The 23074-nt window shown below is 46.0% G+C and overlaps 1 protein-coding gene across 1 annotated transcript in view; it reads left to right on the top strand.

The window, feature by feature from the left end:
• Nucleotides 1-23074, top strand: part of LOC119973771 (voltage-dependent calcium channel subunit alpha-2/delta-2-like) — a 979537-nt gene that overhangs the window by 601423 nt on the left and 355040 nt on the right. The window contains exon 8 of the mRNA XM_038812195.1: nucleotides 7263-7421. Coding sequence (XP_038668123.1) covers nucleotides 7263-7421 — 159 coding nt within the window. The remainder of the gene's footprint in view (nucleotides 1-7262; nucleotides 7422-23074) is intronic.

Below are 23074 nucleotides of genomic sequence, written 5' to 3' on the forward strand. Positions count from 1 at the left end.
CCTCCCCACCTCACACGTACAGGGTACCCCAGGGCTTGATTTCCGCTGCTGCAAAAATGCCAGCCTAGCACCTTGCCGCTGCCAGTGTGCCAGGCTGGCAGTGTCAAGGTGTCTAGGTGGCACCAGCAGTGCAAGTGTGCCACCCTGCCCAGAGTGCAAGAACCTGGGGCCCTTTCATCCCCTGGAAGATCACCACAAGTGCCGTTCGATTTGGTCCCCATTTGGGAGACAAGCACTGAATGGCACTTGCCCGAAGTCTCTGAGGTGAAGGGGTTAGATCCCAACGCTTTGGTCAGATTAGAAAAGTACATATTAGAGTGAGACTAGCTGTCGCACTCTTATCTGCAGATTTGCAAAATAGCGATTTTGCCCACAATGGGTGGGATTCAGATTACAACGTATAACAAGATCGCATTAGTTCCTGTGAGGCAAGGCGACCCGAGTAGTTTCATGAAGAGGGGTCTCCTGGCATCTACCAACAGCGCTATACTGCTTTTCCAGCGCAATGGGCTGGTAGATCACACCCAATGAGCAAAGCTCCCTCTACACTGTCCCAATCAAACACTCCCAGGAGAGGTACAGCACAAGGTTAGATACAGAGTAAAGCCCCCACTCACTGGTATCAGGCCATAGGCTTAGCTCCATACGTACCTCGGATGCTAAGAAGACAAGAAACATGACCATTACTGGATGGGCATGCAGATCTTAGTGAGGATGACTTTGCTGTCTTTGTCATAATCAAATTCATTGTGTACATTGAGGCTGAGTGACCTGGCCAGTTTTCCGCTTATTATGCTTGGGCATCAAGGCAGCTTTTGACTGAGTATTGCACTAATGAGCCCTGGAGTAAAATGTGAATCTCAGTAGAAACTTAAAGGGAATTGGGGTAAAGATTTTCCACTGGCAGGAGTTATATCTAGCACAAAGGAAGATAATTGTGTTTGTTGGAGGTCAATCATCTCAGCCCCAGGACTTCACTGCATGAGATACTCAAAGAAAAATCATGGGCACAACCAACCAACTGCTTCATCAATTACCTTCCCTTCACCATAAGGTCAGCAGAAATAATTCTGTCTGATAACTGCACAGTTTTCAGTACCACTCACAACTCTTCAGAAAATGAAGCAAGACCTGGACAACATCCAGTCTTGAGCTGATAAGCGGCAAGTAACATTCACGCCTCATAAGTGCCAGACACTGACCATCTGCAACAAGAGATTGTCTGTCAAAACGTAGCCAGGCAATGAAGTAAGGAAAAATAAAATAACATATTTTTTCACTTATTAGCTTTTATTTGCAGAGATACACATTACATATCAAGCACCTCCAACAGTAATGTCCTCTTTTAGCCTGTTGCATATGAGTCGCTTGAATACAATTAACAGGGTTAGGTACAGAGTAAAGCTCCCTCTACACTGTCCCCATTAAACACTCCCAGGACAGGTACAGCACGGGGTTAGATACAGTACCTCACTTCCAGACCCCAAATTTTTTCACCATCTTTCAAAGCACAATTCAAGATTGTGATGAGGTACTATCCACTGTCCTGGATAAGTGCAGCTGTAACAACACTCAAGAAGAGCAACACCAACCAGGAGAAAGCAGCCTATGCATGATCGGCACCTTATCCACCACCTGAAATATTCACTCCCTCCATCACTGATGCATTCTATGTAACCATCTATAAGATGCACTGCAACAATTTGCCAAGGTATCAACAGCATCTCTCAAACCTACGACTTCTGCCACTAGGTTTTATAGGCTCCGGCATCCATACAACGAGAGATTTGGGTGGGCCACCAAACCTACAAGATGTGGGTATCCCACTAGATATCATTCCAGAATTCCAAGCCAGGGCAGGCTGGAGTGCAGTGCAAATCCTGGCAGAACAATCAAATCCAGGCAGGAATACTGCACTGAACCTAAGGTTTGTTCACTGAGGTGAATGAGGAGATTCGATTTAAAAAGGAGTTGGATAATAGGGTAGCATGGAGTTAGGAATTTGTGGAAACTGATCTCATCCCAAGAAAAATAAGTAAAAGGGAATTTACTTTGAGCTTCATCATCACTCAGCAATGAGCCAATGTTTACGATGTAGCTAGTCTGATTCTATCTGACGATCTGGGAGTATGTCCTTGTTGGAATGTGTCTTCGTTCAGGAACAGATTTCTAATAGCAAAGCCAATGTAGTACAGTATTTGGTGTCCCTGTGAAAATTTTTGTCATCTTTCCAGTACAAATACCCATTGATTACTCTGGAACAGCAATGATTTATTTTTATTGTTTCATGGGATGTGAACATTGCCAGCTGGCCAGCATTTGTTGCCCATCCTCAATTGCCCTTGAGAAGGCAATGGTGAACCACCTTTGTGAACCGCTGCAGTTCATTTGGTGTAGATAAACCAATTAATTATATATAAGTCCTTGTGCATGGTGGACTTTGAGTTTAACAAGCACTGGATTTTAGTCAAAGATCGTGCATTAAAAAGCTGTCCCAATGTCTGTGTGCAGCAGCTGCAGAATTGGTGAGAAGCATTACATTTTATAATATCCCCCTCCTAGGCATCACCAATCAATCTGTAATGTATCAGCAGATGAGCTTGTCTGCTTCCTCCCTCAACAGCAATTCTGCCATCCACAGCAGATGGACCTGAGGATTACTTCAGCTCAGCATCATCATACCATTGGCTGCACTTCAATTGCCAGTTAATTGAGGTCAAAGGTCAATGTTTCACAGGAAAGGCATTTTCCCACTGAGCTTGAAGTTGCTGCCTTCATTTCCCATAATCTTGGAGAGCAAAGGGATCATTATCTCAAACAGACATTATCTCAACTGAGATAAACAAATTGGAGAGCTGCATAGAGGCCAAAGGTGTAGCCAAGCCAATACCACTCCAATAATTCATAATGATTCCAGTGGGAGAGTGTACTGCCTGGATTACAAACACAGAATTCAGAAAGTATCATTTTTTTTCAAAGCATTTATAAAATGTCTGTGTTTGGGGAATGTTTTTGTGAGTGTCTCAGATTTGAATGTGTGGGAATGGTTTTGGGAGTGGAATTTAGTGGGCTTCTCCAGGGTGAGTTTGGTGAAAGGGAGCATTTAATCAGAGGGAGTGCAGAAGGAGACCATTCGGCCCATTGAGTCTGCACTGGCCCTTACAAAGAGCAACCCACTCAAGCCCATGTATCTACCCTATCCCCGCAACCCAGCAACCCCCACTTAATCTTTTTAGACACTAAGGGCAATTTAGCATAGCCAATCCACCTAACCCGCACATCTTTGGACTGTGGGAGGAAACCGGAGCACCCGAAGGAAACCCACGCACACACGGGGAGAATGTGCAGACTCCGCACAGACAGTGACCCAGTCGGGAATTGAACCTGGGACCCTGGAGCTGTGAAGCAATTGTGCTAACCACTATGCTACCGTGCTGCCCCACACAGTCACCTGCTCGACTTCACCCCGGTTAAGATCATTGCAGGAATGCCCGTGGATGGACTCCCTGTCCTGCTGTCAACTGAAGCCCTCAAATGGGTAGTTAATTCTTATTTAAGGGTCTCATTCCAGCACTGCTGGTATAACCCAATGGCAGGCAGGTGTCTCACCATGTGGAGAACACAGATATCTGACAAGCTCACAGGAGCACTACCGACGCTCGATATTGGTGAGTGGGGTGTCTTTCTAAGATATTGGTGAATGGAGAGAATCTGTCTGTGTAAGATGCCAGTGTGTGGGGAAAATCTCTGAGTGTGTCAGATGTCAGTGTGTGGACTGTGTTTCTGTGAGTGTCAGATATCAGAGTGTGGTGAGTGTCAGATATTGATGTGTGGGGAGTGTTTCTGTGTGACCATGAGTGTGACAGATTTAGTGGGTGTGGAGTGTTTCTGAATGTGTCAGATACCAGTGTGTGGGGTGTGTTTCTGTAAATGTGTCAGATATTTGTGAGTCAGGTGTGTGGAGAGTCTGTGTGTGTCAGATATTGTGTGGGGAATGTTTATATGAGTGTGTCAGATATTGGTGAGTAGAGAGAGTCTATGTGAGTGTCTCAGATATTATTATGTGGAAGTGTTTCAGTGAGTGTGTCAGATATTAGTGAGTGGGGTTGTTTACTGTGAGTGATACCTTTCGACCCAGAATGAGAATTTGTAATTATTTTTAGGAATGTTTGAAAATGACATTTAAGAGTTTCTATCAATGATAAGGCGATCAATAGTAATTATCATTGACCCAGAACCAAGCAGTACCACAAGAAGGAAATTATGATCAGATGCCATGTGGCTAGCATGGTAGCATGGGGGCAGCAGGGTAGCATGGTGGTTAGCATAAATGCTTCACAGCTCCAGGGTCCCAGGTTCGATTCCTGGCTGGGTCACTGTCTGTGTGGAGTCTGCACGTCCTCCCCCTGTGTGCGTGGGTTTCCTCCGGGTGCTCCGGTTTCCTCCCACAGTCCAAAGATGTGCGGGTTAGGTGGATTGGCCATGCTAAATTGCCCGTAGTGTCCTAATAAAAGTAAGGTTAAGGGGGGGGGTTGTTGGGTTACGGGTATAGGGTGGATACGTGGGTTTGAGTAGGGTGATCATGGCTCGGCACAACATTGAGGGCCGAAGGGCCTGTTCTGTGCTGTACTGTTCTATTCTGTAGAAACAACGGAGAGTTGCAGACACAAAGGAGAACTACAAGCAGAGGAACTAGAGGGTGAAGGCACAGATGCGCACACAAATGGAAAGCAAACAGAAAGAGAACGAGGAACGCACCAAGTTTCTTTGATGAGATTATGATCCTCCGATCTTGCGTGCAGAAACAAATCACTCAGACAGAGGACAGATTTTGTGTTTGGTGAGAGAAGAGAAAATGTGCAAGCTGGCTTAAAAGATCTAATAGCTGGGAAACACTGCTGGGTGTCTTCCAAAAGTCACCAAAGCGAGAAGCAGGGTCTTACTGTTTGGTCAATTGAAAAGGAACTTGGAAAGCTACACCATCATAACCCAAGGGAGAGATGGTTTGTAGAAATGTGCCTTGCTGATGGTAGTCGTGCCTGTGAAATTCAAAGATGAAAGCTGTGTTGGATAGAACTCCTGACCTACCCTAAGTGAATAAAGGACAGTATATTGTGGAGCTGTGCAGTTCTTTAGTGCCACATTTGTGCAGGGTGTGATATGGGTACTTGAGGTTATGTAAGATGTAACTTTGTTGTATTGAATATTAAAGGTTAAAGTTACTTTTTTCTTTGAAGTAAATTTTTGCCTGTTAATTCCTGTCTAAATTACACTGCTTCTGATTCGTGTTAACATGAAAGTTACAAAACGTGAAGTCTTGTTGGTAATTTCTTCTTTTGGGGATCAATCGGTAAATTTGGTTTATGGTTCCCTCATTCATGTCAATCTAGTTAATCCAGTACCCCATTCTCGCTAATCTAATGTGACCCTGGTTAAGCAACCATTCCATTTTAAATATCAGCGCTCCTCTAATTCTGGTCTCTTGAGCATCCCAGAATTTAACTGCTCCATCATAGGTGGCCATGCCTAGACCCTCAGCACTGGAATTCCCTCCCTGAATTCCTGCCTTTCTATTTCGCTTTACCCATCAAAAATGCTCCTTAAAACTTGCATCTTCTCAAAAAGCTTATGTGGTTCAGTGTTGAATTTTGTTTGCTGACACTTTTCTGAAGTGTCTGAAAAAGTGCCTTATTCGGGAGAGACTTGAAACATTAACTTTGTTTCTCTCTCCACAGATGTTGCTAGCCTGCTAAGTTTATCCAGCACTCCCTGTGTTTATTTCATATCAATGTTGTTCACAGTTGTGTGTATTTGCGCCTCGCATTGGTAGTTGTAACTGTGGTGATATGCCTGTAAGTAATATCATAGATAGATTGTGTGTGACCTCCAACCAGTAAGTGGTGGTGCAGACACACCATGCGGTCTCAAGACCATGGCCATGTTATCAGACACTCCAATATAAGTGGGGACACATCCGGCCATCAGCAGATGGCTGTAGGAGGTGGTAGTGAGACATACAGATGAACAGTCGTGCTAGGTGTAGTTCCAGAGGAGTACAAAGAAACTCCATGATAACTTGCTCTGTAACAGATCGCTAGCTTACCACGTGTGATTCAATAAAGATCCTGGTTTGGGCAAGTCAAGGTGTTTGGTAGATTCCTTTGCAAGACATAGAATACCAATCACAACAGTAACATTTTCAAATCCTTTCTTGGGACGTAGGTGTCACTGGCTATGCCAGCATTTATTACCCATCCTGAACTGCCTTCGAGAAGGTGACGATGAGCACCTTCTTGAACTGCTGTAGTCTGTTTGGTATCCCCTGTTGGGAGATGTGAGTACTATTGTCTCACTTTGGCGGTTGTGGTGATGAGGGCTGGATTTTTGAAGGCTGGTGATGGTGAGACCAGAGGCAAACTAGCCTGGAATTTCTTGTTTCCGCCTAACGTGTTGGTTTGCCAGCAAGGTCCCAGCAGTGAGTGGTTTTCCAAACAACGGATAGCCAATAAAAGCAATTAAGGGACCTAGACTGGAAACCCTGTGGTAGCTGAAACAGAGCCAGAGAGAGGAGGTTGCCTCTCTGCAGCAGAATGGATGTGTGGGGCGGGGAGGGTGATGCTCCAGTTGGCTTTCTAAACCATCCCCTTCTTTTGCAACTTCTAAATGGCCACAGCTGTCCACACTATAAAAGGGGCTCTCCCTCCACAATGGAGGTCTGGTATCATGGATATTTTTACTTTTAATATTTTGAATATATTGCATGGGCACCGGCATCTAGAGTTGTCTGTTCTCTCTGCCTTAATGCACCATCAGGCAATTATATAAATGAAAGTTGTTGTTTTCTTGACTGGTGGCAATTGGTCATTGACCACTTGACTGTTTGCATTGAGACTTTGAGAACACAATTCACCTGTGATTGTGTAAAGGGCAACAAAAGGAGTCCACATCGAGTTGTAGAGAAAAACATTACTTACTTTTATTTAACATGTTAACCATATAAACAGCTCCAGTAATTCCCTACTGGGTCTTCTCTAGTCGGTGCCTGACTCTATTTATGCAAAGGCACATGAACTGGGTTAAGGGTCCTCCTTATCGGGAGAGCTCGTATTTTGCAAGCTTCATGGGATAGCGGATCATAAAACCCATGTGGATTAAAACCGATTGGTTGATGAACGACCAGCTGGTTTGATATTGGTATATATTGTGGGCACTTGGTTTATGCTGTTACTTGACTGGCTGTGACAACCTTTTCTGTTTTGCAGTTCAATGATGAAGCTATTCCTGTGGCCTGCTTCAAGCAGCTGGTTCAAGCCAATGTGCGGAACAAGAAGGTTCTGAAAGATGCCGTGCAAGAGATGGTTGCCAAGGGAGTCACAGATTACAAATCAGGATTCAATTATGCCTTTGATCACCTACTCAACGTAAGCGCAATAAAACCTACCAACCATCCTGAAAAGGATTAACTGTTATCTTTTTAACTCACTGATTTGATTACAGGAGGAAAGCATTGTGCTCCTTTAAGCCTGAATTGCTAACTCATTAATGGTTGCTTTTAGAGTAGCTATCAGTATTTAGCAGAATGACTTTTGGTGGTGGCCATGGAGTGGGTCGCTCCGGCTTAAGGTGTTTTTTTTTTTGGTCCTTCCCCACCCAAAGCGCGCGGTGTTTGATGGCAAAGGGTGCTTGAGTACCCAGGGAATGTAATACACCTCTGGTGTATGGCACATCGGATGAGGAGTGCCACGAGGAAGAGACAGCAACTGGAATAGGAAAGTTTCTGTGGTGCGACATAGGAGATGATGACACAGATCAAGGCGATTGCGTCGCTTGTCCAGTGGTCTATGGAGTAGCTGGTGGAATTCCTCAATGGCAAATTTCAGCAACAGAGGAAGGAGGCCTCAGAGAATTTAGCCACGGTGGTGGAGCCGCTTAGGGCGACAATCAAGAGGGTGGAGCAGAGGCAGGAGGCTCCGGGCCTGGTGATTCAAAAGGTTGAGGAGTTGGTGGGGGAGCATTGGGATCGGCTGACCTCGCTGGAGGCAGTGATGGGGATGGTGTTGAGCAGCCAGAAAAGGCTGAGGGGGATGCTGGAGGAGCTCGAGAATCACTCCAGGAGGCAAAACCTGCAGACTGTGGGACTAAATTGAAGGTGCGGAGACCGGCAAGTATGAGGCGTGCATGTTGGAGGAGCTGATAAGAGAGGGGGCCATCGGCCGGTCCCTAGAGGTGGATTGAGTGCACAAGCCGCTGGGGAGGGGGCCATGTGCAGATCGTGGAGCTGCCGAGGGCAATGGTGGTGAACTGTATTGGTTCTTGGATAAGGAGAAGATCCTGAGGTAGGAGTGATGGATGAAGAAGTGTAACTGGAAGGGGAGTTAACTGCGGATTTACCAGGACCTGGGTACGGAGTTGGCCAAGTGGAAGGCTGGATTAAGGACGCCTGCTACAAGAAGGTGATGAAGTTTGGGGTTTTGTGCCCTCCCGCTTGTGGATGACACACTGAAAATAAGAGTTTTATTTTGACTTCGCCAGAGGAGGCAGTGGACTTCATGAAGGACCATGGACTGGGGGGAATGTGAGGACATTGAACTTTGGAGTGGAGTTCTTTTGGGGCACATTGGGTGGGTGGATTGGGGCAGGTTACGACGCGGGGAAGTGATGGTGAGTATGCCTTTTGTTTCTCTTTGATGTTGTTTGGAGGGTTTGGAGAGCTAGTGAAATGGGGGTTGTCAGGAGGAAGGTGCGGGGGGGGGGGGGGGATGGGCTGGCTCTTTGTTTGGGTGCAGGAGAGAGTGGTGGGAGAATTGCTGACGTGAGTGTGGTTGGTGTGGCGCAGATGGGAAAGGAGAGAGAGCGGCGCACATCTTGGGGTGGGCTTGGAAGAGTGCATGACGTGGACTGTGGTGAGCTGGCTGAAGAAGGTTTATGGATAATTGGGATGGGGGGGGAGTCCCCACGAACAGGCTGGTTATTTGGAACGTGCGAGGGTTGAATGGGCCGGTTAAGTGGTTGCGTGTTGTTGCGCACTTGAGGCGTTTGAAGGCCAATGTTGTCTTTTTGCAGGAGACACACCTGAAGTTGGGCGATCAGACAAAGCTGAGGAAGGGATGGGTGGGCATAGCACTCGGGGTTGAACATGAAGACGAGGAGGGTGGCAGTGCTGGTCAATAAGAAAGTGGCTTTTGAGTTGGGTAGCATTATAACCGCTCGGGGGCAGATATGTGATGGTCTGTGGGAAGCTGGAGGGGATGCAGGTAGCCCTGGTGAATATTTATGCCCCAAATTGGGGCAACGTGGACTTTATGAGGTGGGTTAGGGAAGATCCCAGATTTAGACATGTGCCGGCTGATAATGGGTGATTTTAACACGGATCTGGATCCGAGGATGGACTGATTGAGTCCTAAGGCATCGACGGTGGCTAAGGCGTTGGCGGTGGTTAGGGAGCTGAGGAGAAGAGGGTGCAGGGATTTGGGGTCCCGATTGGGCTGAGGGAGTTGATGAACAGTATTGGTTCGATGCAGGCAGGGAAGGCCCAGGAAATTAAGAGAGCAAAAGGGGATATGAAAGGATACTGGCAGTTAAAATACAAGTACATTAAGGGTAAAAGGATAGCTTGAGAAATAGTAGGGCCCATTAAGGACCACGGTGGTAATTTGTGTGTGGAGCCGGAAGATGTAAATAGGATTCTAAATGAATACTTTGTGTCAGTGTTCACTTGTGAGTGGGACAGTGTGGGTATAGAATCAGGGAGAAGGACTGTAATAAATTTAAAGAGATTACCATAGACAGGTTCTGAGCGGCCTGGCCAGCTCAGAGTAGACAAATCTCCAGGGCCAGATGAAATGTTTCCCAGGCTCCTGAGTGAGGCAAGGTTGGAAATAGCAAGGGTGCTGACAATTGTAATTCCTCTATGGCCACAGGAGAGGTGCTAGAGGATTGGAGGATATCCAATGTGGTGCTATTTTCAAGAAGGGAGGAAAGGATAAACCAGGAAACTACAGTCTAACCTCAGTGGTGGGGAAAGTATTGGAAGCAACTCTGAGAGTCAGAATTAATCTGTATTTGGAGAGGCAGGAATTAATCAAAAACAATCGGCATGTTTTTTTTTTTTGCCTGATCAATTTGATTGAGTTTTTCAAAGAGGTGACCAGGTGTGTCAATGAGATAAATGCATTTGACATAGTCCACTTGGACTTCAACAAGCCTTTCGATAAGGTCCCACATAGGAGACTGATAGCGAAGGTAAGAGCTCATTGGATTCAAGGAAATTTGGCAAATTGGATCCAAAATTGGCTGAGTGGCAGGAAGCAGAGGGTGATGGTCGAGGAGTGTCTGGAAGCCTGTATCCAGTGGGGTCCCGCAGGGATAGTGTTGGGGCCCTTGCAGTTCCCTTGCAGTTTATGGTTTACATAAATGATATAGATATAAATGTAGGAGGGCTGATCAGCAAAGCTGCGGATTATACGAAAAATGATGGGGTGGTAAAGAGCGAGGACGATAACCTTTGATGAGACGAGCATATAGATGGGCAGGCCAGATGGGCTGATCAGTGGCAAATGGAATTCAATTCAGATAAGTGGGAGGTGATGCACTTGGGAGGACAAACAAGGCAAGGGAATGCATGATAAATGGCACTGAGGATCAGAGGGATTTTGGTGTGCTTGTTCACCAGTCCCTTAAGGTAGCAGAGCAGGTGGATACAATGGTTAAGAAGACATATGGTATACTTGCCTTATTAGCCAAGGCGTAGAGTTTAAGAGCAGGGAGGTTATGCTGGAATTGCATAAAACATTGGTTAAGCCACAGCTAGAGTATTGTGTGCAGTTTTGGAATCCAGATTACAGGACGGATGTGATAGCACTGGAAAGGGTGCAGAGGAGATTTACCAGGATGTTGCCTGGGCTGGAGAATGTCAGTTAAGAAGACAGACTTCGATTGTTTTCCTTGGAGCAGAGGAGGCTGAGGGGGAACATGATTGAGATGTATAATATTATGAGGGGCATAGAAAGAGTAGACAGGAAGAAACATTTTCCCTTGGTGGAGGCGCCAATAACTGGGAGGCATAGATTTAAGGTAAGGGGCAGGAGGATTGGGGAGCGGGGGAATTTGAGGAAAGCTTTTACCCAGAGGATACTGGGAGTTTGGAATTCGCTGCCTGAAAGGGTGGTGTTGGCAGAGACCCTCATAACATGGATCTCGGTGTCCATGTACATAGATCCCTGAAAGTTGCCACCCAGGTTGATAGGGTTGTGAAGAAGGCCTATGGTGTGTTGGCCTTTATTGGTAGAGGGATTGAGTTCCGGAGCCATGAGGTCATGTTGCAGTTGTACAAAACTCTAGTACGGCCGCATTTGGAGTATTGCGTACAGTTCTGGTCGCCTCATTATAGGAAGGACGTGGAAGCTTTGGAACGGGTGCAGAGGAGATTTACCAGGATGTTGCCTGATATGGAGGGAAAATCTTATGAGGAAAGGCTGATGGACTTGAGGTTGTTTTCGTTAGAGAGAAGAAGGTTAAGAGGTGACTTAAGAGAGGCATACAAAATGATCAGAGGGTTAGATAGGGTGGACAGCGAGAGACTTCTCCCGCGGATGGAGGTGGCTAGCACGAGGGGACATAGCCTTAAATTGAGGGGTAATAGATATAGGACAGAGGTCAGAGGTGGGTTTTTTACGCAAAGAGTGGTGAGGCCGTGGAATGCCCTACCTGCAACAGTAGTGAACTCGCCAACATTGGGGGCATTTAAAAGTTTATTGGATAAGCATATGGATGATAAGGGCATAGTGTAGGTTAGATGGCCTTTAGATTTTTCCATGTCGGTGCAACATCGAGGGCCGAAGGGCCTGTACTGCGCTGTATCGTTCTATGTTCTATGTTCTATAACATAAGAACATAAGAACATAAGAACTAGGAGCAGGAGTAGGCCATCTGGCCCCTCGAGCCTGCTCCGCCATTCAATTAGATCATGGCTGATCTTTTGTGGACTCAGCTCCACTTTCCGGCCCGAACACCATATCCCTTAATCCCTTTATTCTTCAAAAAACTATCTATCTTTACCTTAAAAACATGTAATGAAGGAGCCTCAACTGCTTCACTGGGCAAGGAATTCCATAGATTCACAACCCTTTGGGTGAAGAAGTTCCTCCTAAACTCAGTCCTAAATCTACTTCCCCTTATTTTGAGGCTATGTCCCCTAGTTCTGCTGTCACCCGCCAGTGGAAACAACCTGCCCGCATCTATCCTATCTATTCCCTTCATAATTTTAAATGTTTCTATAAGATCCCCCCTCATCCTTCTAAATTCCAACGAGTACAGTCCCAGTCTACTCAACCTCTCCTCATAATCCAACCCCTTCAGCTCTGGGATTAACCTAGTGAATCTCCTCTGCACACCCTCCAGTGCCAGTACGTCCTTTCTCAAGTAAGGAGACCAAAACTGAACACAATACTCCAGGTGTGGCCGCACTAACACCTTATACAGTTGCAACATAACCTCCCTAGTCTTAAACTCCATCCCTCTAGCAATGAAGGACAAAATTCCATTTGCCTTCTTAATCACCTGTTGCACTTGTAAACCAACCTTCTGTGACTCATGCACTAGCACACCCAAGTCTCTCTGAACAGCGGCATGCTTTAATATTTTATCGTTTAAATAATAATCCCGTTTGCTGTTATTCCTACCAAAATGGATAACCTCACATTTGTCAACATTGTATTCCATCTGCCAGACCCGACCCCATTCACTTAACCTATCCAAATCCCTCTGCAGACTTCCAGTATCCTCTGCACTTTTCGCTTTACCACTCATCTTAGTGTCATCTGCAAACTTGGACACATTGCCCTTGGTCCCCAACTCCAAATCATCAATGTAAATTGTGAACAATTGTGGGCCCAACACGGATCCCCGAGGGACACCACTAGCTACTGATTGCCAACCAGAGAAACACCCATTTATCCCAACTCTTTGCTTTCTATTAATTAACCAATCCTCTATCCATGCTACTACTTTACCCATAATGCCATGCATCTTTATCTTATGCAGCAACCTTTTGTGTGGCACCTTGTCAAAGGCTTTCTGGAAATCCAGATATACCACATCCATCGGCTCCCCGTTATCTATTGCACTGGTAATGTCCTCAAAAAATTCCACTAAATTAGTTAGGCATGACCTGCCTTTAACGAACCCATGCTGCGTCTGCCCAATGGGACAATTTCTATCCAGATGCCTCGCAATTTCTTCCTTGATGATAGATTCCAGCATCTTCCCTATTACCGAAGTTAAACTCACTGGCCTATAATTTCCTGCTTTCTGCCTACCTCCTTTTTTAAACAGTGGCGTCACGTTTGCTAATTTCCAATCCACCGGGACCACCCCAGAGTCTAGTGAATTTCGGTAAATTATCACTAGTGCATCTGCAATTTCCCTAGCCATCTCTTTTAGCACTCTGGGATGCATTCCATCAGGGCCAGGAGACTTTTCTACCTTTAGCCCCATTAGCTTGCCCATCACTCCCTCCTTAGTGATAACAATCCTCTCAAGGTCCTCACCTGTCATAGCCTCATTTCTATCAGTCGCTGGCATGTTATTTGTGTCTTCCACTGTGAAGACCGACCCAAAAAACCTGTTCAGTTCCTCAGCCATTTCCTCATTTCCCATTATTAAAACTCCCTTCTCATCCTCTAAAGGACCAATATTTACCTTAGCCACTCTTTTTTGTCTTATATATTTGTAAAAACTTTTACTGTCTGTTTTTATATTCTGAGCAAGTTTACTCTCATACTCTATCTTACTCTTCTTTATAGCTTTTTTAGTAGCTTTCTGTTGCCCCCTAAAGATTTCCCAGTCCTCTAATCTCCCAGCAATCTTTGCCACTTTATATGCTTTTTCCTTCAATTTGATACTCTCCCTTATTTCCTTAGATATCCACGGTCGATTTTCCCTCTTTCTTCCGTCCTTCCTTTTTGTTGGTATAAACCTTTGCTGAGCACTGTGAAAAATCGCTTGGAAGGTTCTCCACTGTTCCTCAACTGTTCCACCATAAAGTCTTAGCTCCCAGTCTACCTTAGCTAGTTCTTCTCTCATCCCCTTGTAATCTCCTTTGTTTCAACACAAAACACTAGTATTTGATTTTACTTTCTCACCCTCCATCTGTATTTTAAATTCCACCATATTGTGATCGCTCCTTCCGAGAGGATCCCTAACTATGAGATCATGAATCAATCCTGTCTCATTACACAGGACAAGATCTAGGACCGCTTGTTCCCTCGTAGGTTCCATTACATACTGTTCTAGGAAACTATCGCGGATACATTCTATAAACTCCTCCTCACGGTTGCCTTGACCGACCTGGTTAAACCAATCGACATGTAGACTAAAATCCCCCATGATAACTGCTGTACCATTTCTACATGCATCAGTTATTTCTTTGTTTATTGCCTGCCCCACCATATCGTTACTATTTGGTGGCCGATAGACTACTCCTATCAGTGACTTTTTCGCCTTACTATTCCTGATTTCCACCCAAATGGATTCAACCTTATCCTCCATAGCACCGATGTCATCCCTTACTATTGCCCGGATGTCATCCTTAAATAACAGAGCAACACCACCTCCCTTACCATCCACTCTGTCCTTCCGAATAGTTTGATACCCTCGGATATTTAACTCCCAGTCGTGACCATCCTTTAACCATGTTTCAGTAATGGCCACTAAATCATAGTCATTTACGATGATTTGTGCCACCAACTCATTTACTTTATTCCGAATACTACGAGCATTCAGGTAAAGTACACTTATGTTGGTTTTTTTACCTCTGTTTTGAATCTTAACATCTCCAGTTTTATTCCTTTTGTTATTACTGGGCCTATTCACTGTGCTCCCCTCAGTCACTGTACCTTGTACTGTCGCCCTTATGGATTTCTGACTATGTCTTCTCTGCCTTGCACTTTTCCCCTTACTTCCTTTTGTTTCTGTCCCTGTTTTACTACCTTCCAACTTCCAGCATTGGTTCCCATCCCCCTGCCACATTAGTTTAAACCCTCCCCAACAGCTCTAGAAAACACCCCCCCTAGGACATCGGTTCCAATCCTGCCCAAGTGCAGACCGTCCGGTTTGTACTGGTCCCACCTCCCCCAGAACCGATCCCAATGCCCCAGGAATTTGAATCCCTCCCTCTTGCACCATCTCTCGAGCCACGCATTCATCCTATCTATCCTGACATTCCTACTCTGACTAGCTCGTGGCACTGGTAGCAATCCTGAGATTACTACCTTTGAGGTCCTACTTTTTAGTTTAACTCCTAACTCCCTGAATTCCGCTTGTAGGACCTCATCCCGTTTTTTACCTATATCGTTGGTGCCTATGTGCACCATGACAGCTGGCTGTTCACCCTCCCCCCCCCAGAATATCCTGCAGCCGCTCCGAGACATCCTTGACCCTTGCACCAGGGAGGCAACATACCATCCTGGAGTCTCGATTGCGTCCACAGAACCGCCTGTCTATTCCCCTTACGATCGAGTCCCCTATCACTATAGCCCTGCCATTTTTCTTCCTGCCCTGCTGTGCAGCAGAGCCAGCCACGGTGCCATGAACCTGGCTGCTGCTGCCTTCCCCTGGTGAGCCATCTCCCTCAACAGTATCCAAAGCGGTATATCTGTTTTGCAGGGAGATGACCGCAGGGGACACCTGCACTGCCTTCCTACTCTTGCTCTTTCTTTTGGTCACCCATTTTCTATCTCCCTCAGTAACCTTCACCTGCGGTGTGACCAACTCGCTAAACGTGCTATCCACGACCTCCTCAGCATCGCGGATGCTCCAAAGTGAGTCCATCCGCAGCTCCAGAGCCGTCAAGCGGTCTAACAAGAGCTGCAACTGAACACACTTCTTGCACATGAAGGAGCCAGGGACAGTGGACGTGTCCCTGAGCTCCCACATCGCACACGAGGAGCATGACACGGGTCTGGGATCTCCTGGCATGTCTTAAACCCTTGGTAAACTTAAACAACTAGAATTTCAAAATAAAAATAAATAAATTAGACAATGAAAAGAAAAAGAGAGACTACTTACCAGTCACTTACCAGGGTTAAAAAGCACCTCCTCACACTCTGCACCGAATTACCTCACTGCACCAAATTACCAAGTTTAAATCTCTCACTCTGGATGAGTCTCACTCCGGATGTGTCTCCTGGAAAAGTGCTCGCTTCATTCCCGAGATTTTTGTTTTTGTTTCAGTGCCTCCCCATTTTCATTCCGAGGGCCTTTTTTAGGAGGATGAACAGTAGCATTCTGGGATAACATTCAAGAAGTATTTAGATGTGCACTTAGGGGCATTGGATGCAGAGAAGGCCTTTGATAGGGTTGAGTGGGGGTACTTGTTGGAGGTGTTAGAGAGGTTCGGGTTTGGGGTGGGGTTTATTAAATGGGTGAGGTTGCTGTACGAGGCCCCGATGGCGAGTGTAGCGATAAATGGGAGGAGGTCCGAGTACTTCAGGCTCCACCGTGGGACGAGGCAGGGGTGCCCCCTGTCCCCCTTGCTTTTTGCGTTGGCAATTGAGTCTCTTGCCATGGCTCTCAGGGAGTCGGGGAGGTGGAGGGGTCTGGTGCGGGGTGGGGAGGAGCACCAAGTGTCGCTGTATGCAGATGACTTGCTGCTGTATGTAGCAGACCCGGTGGGGGAAATGCCGGAGGTGATGGAGATTCTTGCTGAGTTTGGGAGTTTCTCGGGCTATAAATTGAACCTGGGCAAGAGTGAGCTGTTTATAGTACACCCGGGAGATCAGGAGGAGGGGATTGGTAGGCTCCCGCTAAAGAGGGCAGTGAGGAGTTTTAGGTACCTGGGGGTTCAGGTAGCTAGGAGTTGGGGGACTCTGCACAAGCTTAATTTTACTAGGTTGGTGGAGCAGATGGAGGAGGAGTTTAAAAGGTGGGACATGCTGCCGCTGTCGTTGGTGTGTAGAGTACAGTCCGTTAAAATGACGGTGCTCCCGAGATTTTTGTTTTTGTTTCAGTGCCTCCCCATTTTCATTCCGAGGGCCTTTTTTAGGAGGGTGAACAGTAGCATTCTGGGATTTGTTTGGGTGCACGGGACTCCGAGGGTGAGGAGGGTCTTTTTGGAGTGGGGCAGGGATAGAGGGGGGCTGGCGCTGCCCAACCTCTCTGGGTATTACTGGGCGGCTAATGTCTCGATGGTACGCAAGTGGGTAATGGATGGGGAGGGGGCAGCATGGAAACGGCTGGAGATGGCGACCTGCGAAGGCACGAGCCTGAAGGCACTGGTAACGGCGCCGTTGCCGCTCCCTCCAAAGAGGTACACTACGAGCCCGGTAGTGGCGGCTACCCTCAAAATTTGGGGGCAGTGGAGGCGACACGGGGGGAAGTGGGGGGGGCTCGGTGGAGGCCCCCTGCAGGGGAACCACTGGTTTGTCCCAGGGAACATTGATGGCGGGCTCCTGGGGTGGCACAGGGCGGGCATTAAGAAGTTGGGAGACCTGTTCATTGATGGGAGGTTTGCGAGCCTGGGTGAACTGGAGGAGAAGTTTGAGGTCCCCCCCCCGGGGAATATGTTCAGGTACCTTCAGGTCAAGGCATTTGCTAGACGGCAGGTGGAGGGGGTCCCTTCGATGCCCCCGCCGGGGGTAAGGGATAGGGTGCTTTCGGGGGTGTGGGTCGGGGATGGGAAGATGTCTGACATCTACCAGGTGATGTAGGAGGTGGAGGAGGCGTCGGTAAAGGAGCTGAAGGCTAAGTGGGAAGTGGAGCTGGGGGAGCAGATTGAGGAAGGGACATGGGCGAACGCCCTGGAGAGGGTGAACTCCTCCTCTTCATGTGCGAGGCTTAGCCTCATCCAGTTCAAGGTACTGCACAGGGCTCATATGTCCGGGACGAGGATGAGCAAGTTTTTTGGGGGTGAGGACAGGTGCATTAGGTGTTCGGGGAGCCCAGCGAACCATGCCCATATGTTTTGGGCATGCCCGGCACTGGGGGAATTCTGGCAGGGGGTGGCGAGGACGGTGTTGAGGGTGGTAGGGTCCAGGGTCAAGCCAAGCTGGGGACTCGCGATATTTGGGATTGGGGTGGAGCTGGGAGTGCAGGATGCGAAAGAGGCCGATGTTTTGGCCTTGGCGTCCCTAGTAGCCCGGCGGAGGATCTTGTTGCAGTGGAAAGATGCGAGACCTCCGAGCGTGGAGACCTGCATCAATGACATGGCGGGATTCATTAAGCTGGAGAGGGTCAAATTCGCCCTGAGGGGGTTGGTACAAGGGTTCTTTAGGTTCTGGCTCAACGATAAGGAACTAGGTCAGCAGCAGCAACCCTGGTGGGGGGGAAGGAAGGGGGGGTCTCAGAGGGGTATGGTTTAAGTTAATTTGCTTATTGTTAATTTATTTTGTTGTTTATTGGGTTTGGGGGGTTGGGGGGTGTTCGTTACATGCGTTGTTACAGGTGCTGGGGGGTGTTTATTATTGTTATTATTATTTTTATTATTATTCTGTTGCTGTATATTTTTCAAAAAATTCCAATAAAAATTATTTTAAACAAAAGATGTGCACTTAGGATCGCAGGGCATACAAGGCTAAGGGTCAATTGCTGGAAAATGGGATTAGATGGTTGTTTTTGACCAGCGCAGATGTAATAGGCAGAAGGGCCTATTCTGTGCTTTATGATTCTATTACTTTATGACTCTTATACGGCCTAGGGTTGCTCTGTTAGGCAAAGAAGGCTGCTCGTTTTTGTTCTTGGGAGTTCACAGGTTGCATCATCCTTGCTGTTGAACCAGTCCTGGGGACAACAGTGTGTGATTCCAGTCATCTGAGCACAGGATTCCAACAAGTTGATGATCTGTCCAGTAGGTATCAGTCCCCTCCTCGAACAGACTGATTTGGTATCACTTAGGTCGTTGCCCCGAACAATGGCATAATCGAGGAGGTGTCAGTGCTTTGCTCTAGGATGCCTCCGTGTATTTTCAGATTTGTCCTTCTGGCAGAAGAAGGTATTTGTTAGACTAAGGCCATGCTGAGGACACTTTGTCAGTAAGAGCACGGCATTTGCTTCTCCCACCATGTTTCTCCCAGTCGTTCCATTGCAGACATTGGACTCACAACAAAACTTGGCATTAAAACCCAGAAGGATGATATTTTCTTCTCTTGGGATAGCAGTGACAACTTCATGGTCAGAATCAAACTTCTCTTTCACATCTTCAACCGAATAAAGGTTTGGGATATTAGTGCCGATGACAGTGGCATATTAGTATGTGGCTGATCTGTGGGTGAAGTATCATGAGTCTTATTTATACAATTGGGGCAGTCTGGCCCTATTCAAGATCCTATTCTGGATGGCAAAACCATCTCCATAGGCATGAGGGTCGTTTTCAGCCTTTCCTTTCCAGTAGAAGGTGTATCTTTCCTTCAGCTGTCCCATCTCAGGAAGGCAAACTCACTTAAGGTGGTGTTATCAGTCTTTTTAAATTCATTTATGGCTAATATTTATTGCCCATCCCAAGTTGCCCTTTAGAGGGTGGTGATGAGCTTCCTTCTTAAACTGTTGCAGTTCCTGATGTGGAGGACATGCACAGTCTTGTTAGGAAAAGAGTTCCAGGGTTTTGACCCAGTGACAGTGAAGGAACAGTGATATATTTCCAAGTCAGGTGAGGAACTTCAAATGATGGTATTTCCAGGTATCTGCTGTCTTTTTCCTTCTGGGGAAAGAGGTTGTGGGTTTGGAAGGTGCTGTCCAAGGAGCCTTTGTGAGTTGCTGCAGTGCATCATGTAGATCAGGGGTGGGCAAACTTTTCCGTGCAAGGGCCACATTCAGAAATTCACAATTTTAAAGGGCCGCATAGTATATTAAGTAAAATAATTAATATTTAAAATAGCCAAAATAAAAGGTTTTTAAAGAAAAAAAAGCAATTAATTTTTATTAATTAATATTTTTAAGTAGAAACTTTACATGAAACACATTTATTTGAAAAACAAAGTAACTCAGTTTAAAGAAAAAAAAGCAATTAATTTTTATTAATTAATATTTTAAAGTAGAAACTTCATATGAAACACATGTTGCGCTGAGCAATGATCACCCTACTCAAGTCAACGTATCCACCCTATACCAGTAACCCAACAGCCCCCCCCCTATTAACCTTAAAATTAAAAAAAAAAAAAAATTTTTTTAATGACTTGATCTTGGTGGGCCGGATAAAGACCTTTCGGCCCGCGGGCCGTAGTTTGCCCACCCCTGATGTAGATGATACACACAGCTGTCACCTGATTCTGTGGTGAAAGGAGTGAATGTTTATGGATGGGTGCCTCTCAAGCGGACTGCTTTGTCCTTAATGGTGTGTTTCTTGACTGTCGTTGGAGATGCACTCAAGATCCAAGCAAGGGGAGAATTCGGAGTCTTGATATCAGAGAATGAATAGAGCTATTAGCTGAATGTCAGTGGTAGGAAAGATAATGGGATAAGAGGAGAATAAAGATAAATGGAAGATGTAATAGAAAACCATAGAGAAACTGAGAATATAGTAATAAGCAGTCAACATGATTTTCAGAAGGGAAGGTCGTTTTTTATCAATCTTATTGAATTCTTTGAAAAAGAAACTGAAAGAATAGACAAGTAATGCAATAGATGAAAAAAATTGAATTTTCAAAACATTTCAATAAGGTGCCACAAGGTAGACTGATGATTAAGGTCAGAGTATATGGAGCCGGGGACAAACAAATGAATGGATAGCAAGCTGGCGACAAAGCTGAAAATAAGAAGAGGTAGTTACTTAGATTATCAAAAGAATGAAACTGCTCCACAAGGATCGTGCTGTACCTGTTATGCGAGTGTTTGATGCAACACTGGAGAAAAAATGTTACTCTGTAGCTGGGCTGGTTTAGCACACTGGGGTAAATCGCTGGCTTTGAAAGCAGACCAAGGCAGGCCAGCAGCACGGTTCGATTCCCATAACAGCCTCCCCGAACAGGCGCCGGAATGTGGTGACTAGGGGCTTTTCACAGTAACTTAATTTGAAGCCTACTTGTGACAATAAGCAATTTTCATTTTTCATTCACCTGTCCTGTGTGGTATTATCATAAATTTAAGATCTGCAAGGGCTAATGAAATGTCTAGATCAGCAACTAGATGGAGCTAGAATTGCAGATACATAAGACATTGTTGCAAAGCCGTGTGGGGAGAGAAATCAAGGAGTTAGCTAGAGTACAGCCTGAAGGAAAGATAATGTGAGTAAGAGCAAATCATAGTTTATTATAGTGTAGAGATTAGTTGTAGGTGAGTGTAGATTATATGTTAATTATCAACTGTGTATTATTTAGGAGTACGTGTCGAATCCAAATTAGTAGTGTGGCCTTACCAAGGCCCTGTATAATTGCAGCAACACATCCCTGATTCTATATTCGAAACCTCTCGCAATGAAGGTCAACATACCGTTAGCCTTCTTTACCGCCTGCTGCACCTGCATGAGACTGGTGCACAAGGACACCGGTCCTGCTGCACACTCCCCTCTCCCAATGTACAACCTGATGAGACCATCAATTCACGCGACATGTGGTTAGAAGTGAACAGTGGTTTTAATCGTCTTACTACAGAGCCTGCCTGTGACGAGATGAACTCCAGATGAACTGGCAGGCAGGCTCTCAGCATCAACCTTTATACATCCGGTTAAGGGGAGGAGCCATGGGCGGAGCCAAGGGTGGAGCCCAGTACAAGCTCCTCATTTCCTCCTATGGGTAGAGCCACGCAACTACACGTGATCCAATACCATATACAGGCTCAACACATGTTGTACAATACAGTGTGGATTATTAGTATTTATAATTCACCACACAACCATTCAGGTAGTAATCTGCCTTTCTGTTTTTGCTTCCAAAGTGAATAACCTCACACTTATCCAAATTATACTGCATCTGTCATTGATTTGTCCACTCGCCCAACCTGTCCAGATCATGATGCAGGATCCCTACATCCTGATCACAATTCACCCTTCCACCTAACTTGGCATCATCTGCAAACTTTGAGATGTTACATTTTGTTCCCTCATCCAAATCATTAATATATATTGTGAATAGCTGGGGTCCCAGCACCGATCCCTGTGGTACCCAACTAGTTACTGCCTGCCAATTTGAAAAGGACCCATTAATCCCTACTCTTTGTTTCCTCTCTGCCAACCAGTTTTCTATTCACTTCAACACATTTCCCTCAATCCCATGAGCTTTAATTTTGCATAATAATCTCTGACGCGGGACTTTGTCAAACGCCTTCTGAAAGTCCAAATATACCATATCTACTAGCTCCCCCTTGTCAACTGTACTGGTTACATCTTCAAAGAATTCCAACAGATTTGTCAAGCATCATTTTCCATTCAGAAATTCATGCTGGCTCTGACTGATCCTGCCACTGCTTTCTAAATGATCGGCTTTAAAGTCCTTGATAATGGATTCAAACATTTCCCCTACTACCGATATTAGGCTTACTGGTCTATAATTCCCTGCTTTCTCTCTTCCTCCCTTTTTGAATATCAGAGTGACGTGAGCTACAATACACTCCAATCTGTAGGGATAGTACCAGAGTCTATAGAATCCCGGAAGATGGGCAGCATGGTAGCATTGTGGATAGCACAATTGCTTTACAGCTCCAGGGTCCTAGGTTCGATTCCCAGCTTGGGTCACTGTCTGTGCGGAGTCTGCATGTTCTCGCCGTGTGTGCGTGGGTTTCCTCCGGGTGCTCCGGTTTCCTCCCACAGTCCAAAGATGTGCAGGTTAGGTGGTTGGCCATGATAAATTGCCCTTAGTGTCCAAAAGTGCCCTTAGTGTTGGTTGTTGTCAAGCATAATGGAAAATTATGCTTGACAAATCTGTTGGAATTCTTTGAAGATGTAACCAGTACAGTTGACAAGGGGGAGCCAGTAGATATGGTATATTTGGACTTTCAGAAGGCGTTTGACAAAGTCCCGCGTCAGAGATTATTATGCAAAATTAAAGCTCATGGGATTGTGGGTTGTGGGGATAGGGTGTGGGGATAGGGTTGGGGTGTGGGCTTGGGTAGGGTGCTCTTTCCAAGAGCCGGTGCAGACTCGATGGGCCAA

The sequence above is a fragment of the Scyliorhinus canicula genome, chromosome 11 (genome assembly GCF_902713615.1).
Source record: "Scyliorhinus canicula chromosome 11, sScyCan1.1, whole genome shotgun sequence".
In the NCBI taxonomy this organism is placed as follows: domain Eukaryota; kingdom Metazoa; phylum Chordata; class Chondrichthyes; order Carcharhiniformes; family Scyliorhinidae; genus Scyliorhinus; species Scyliorhinus canicula.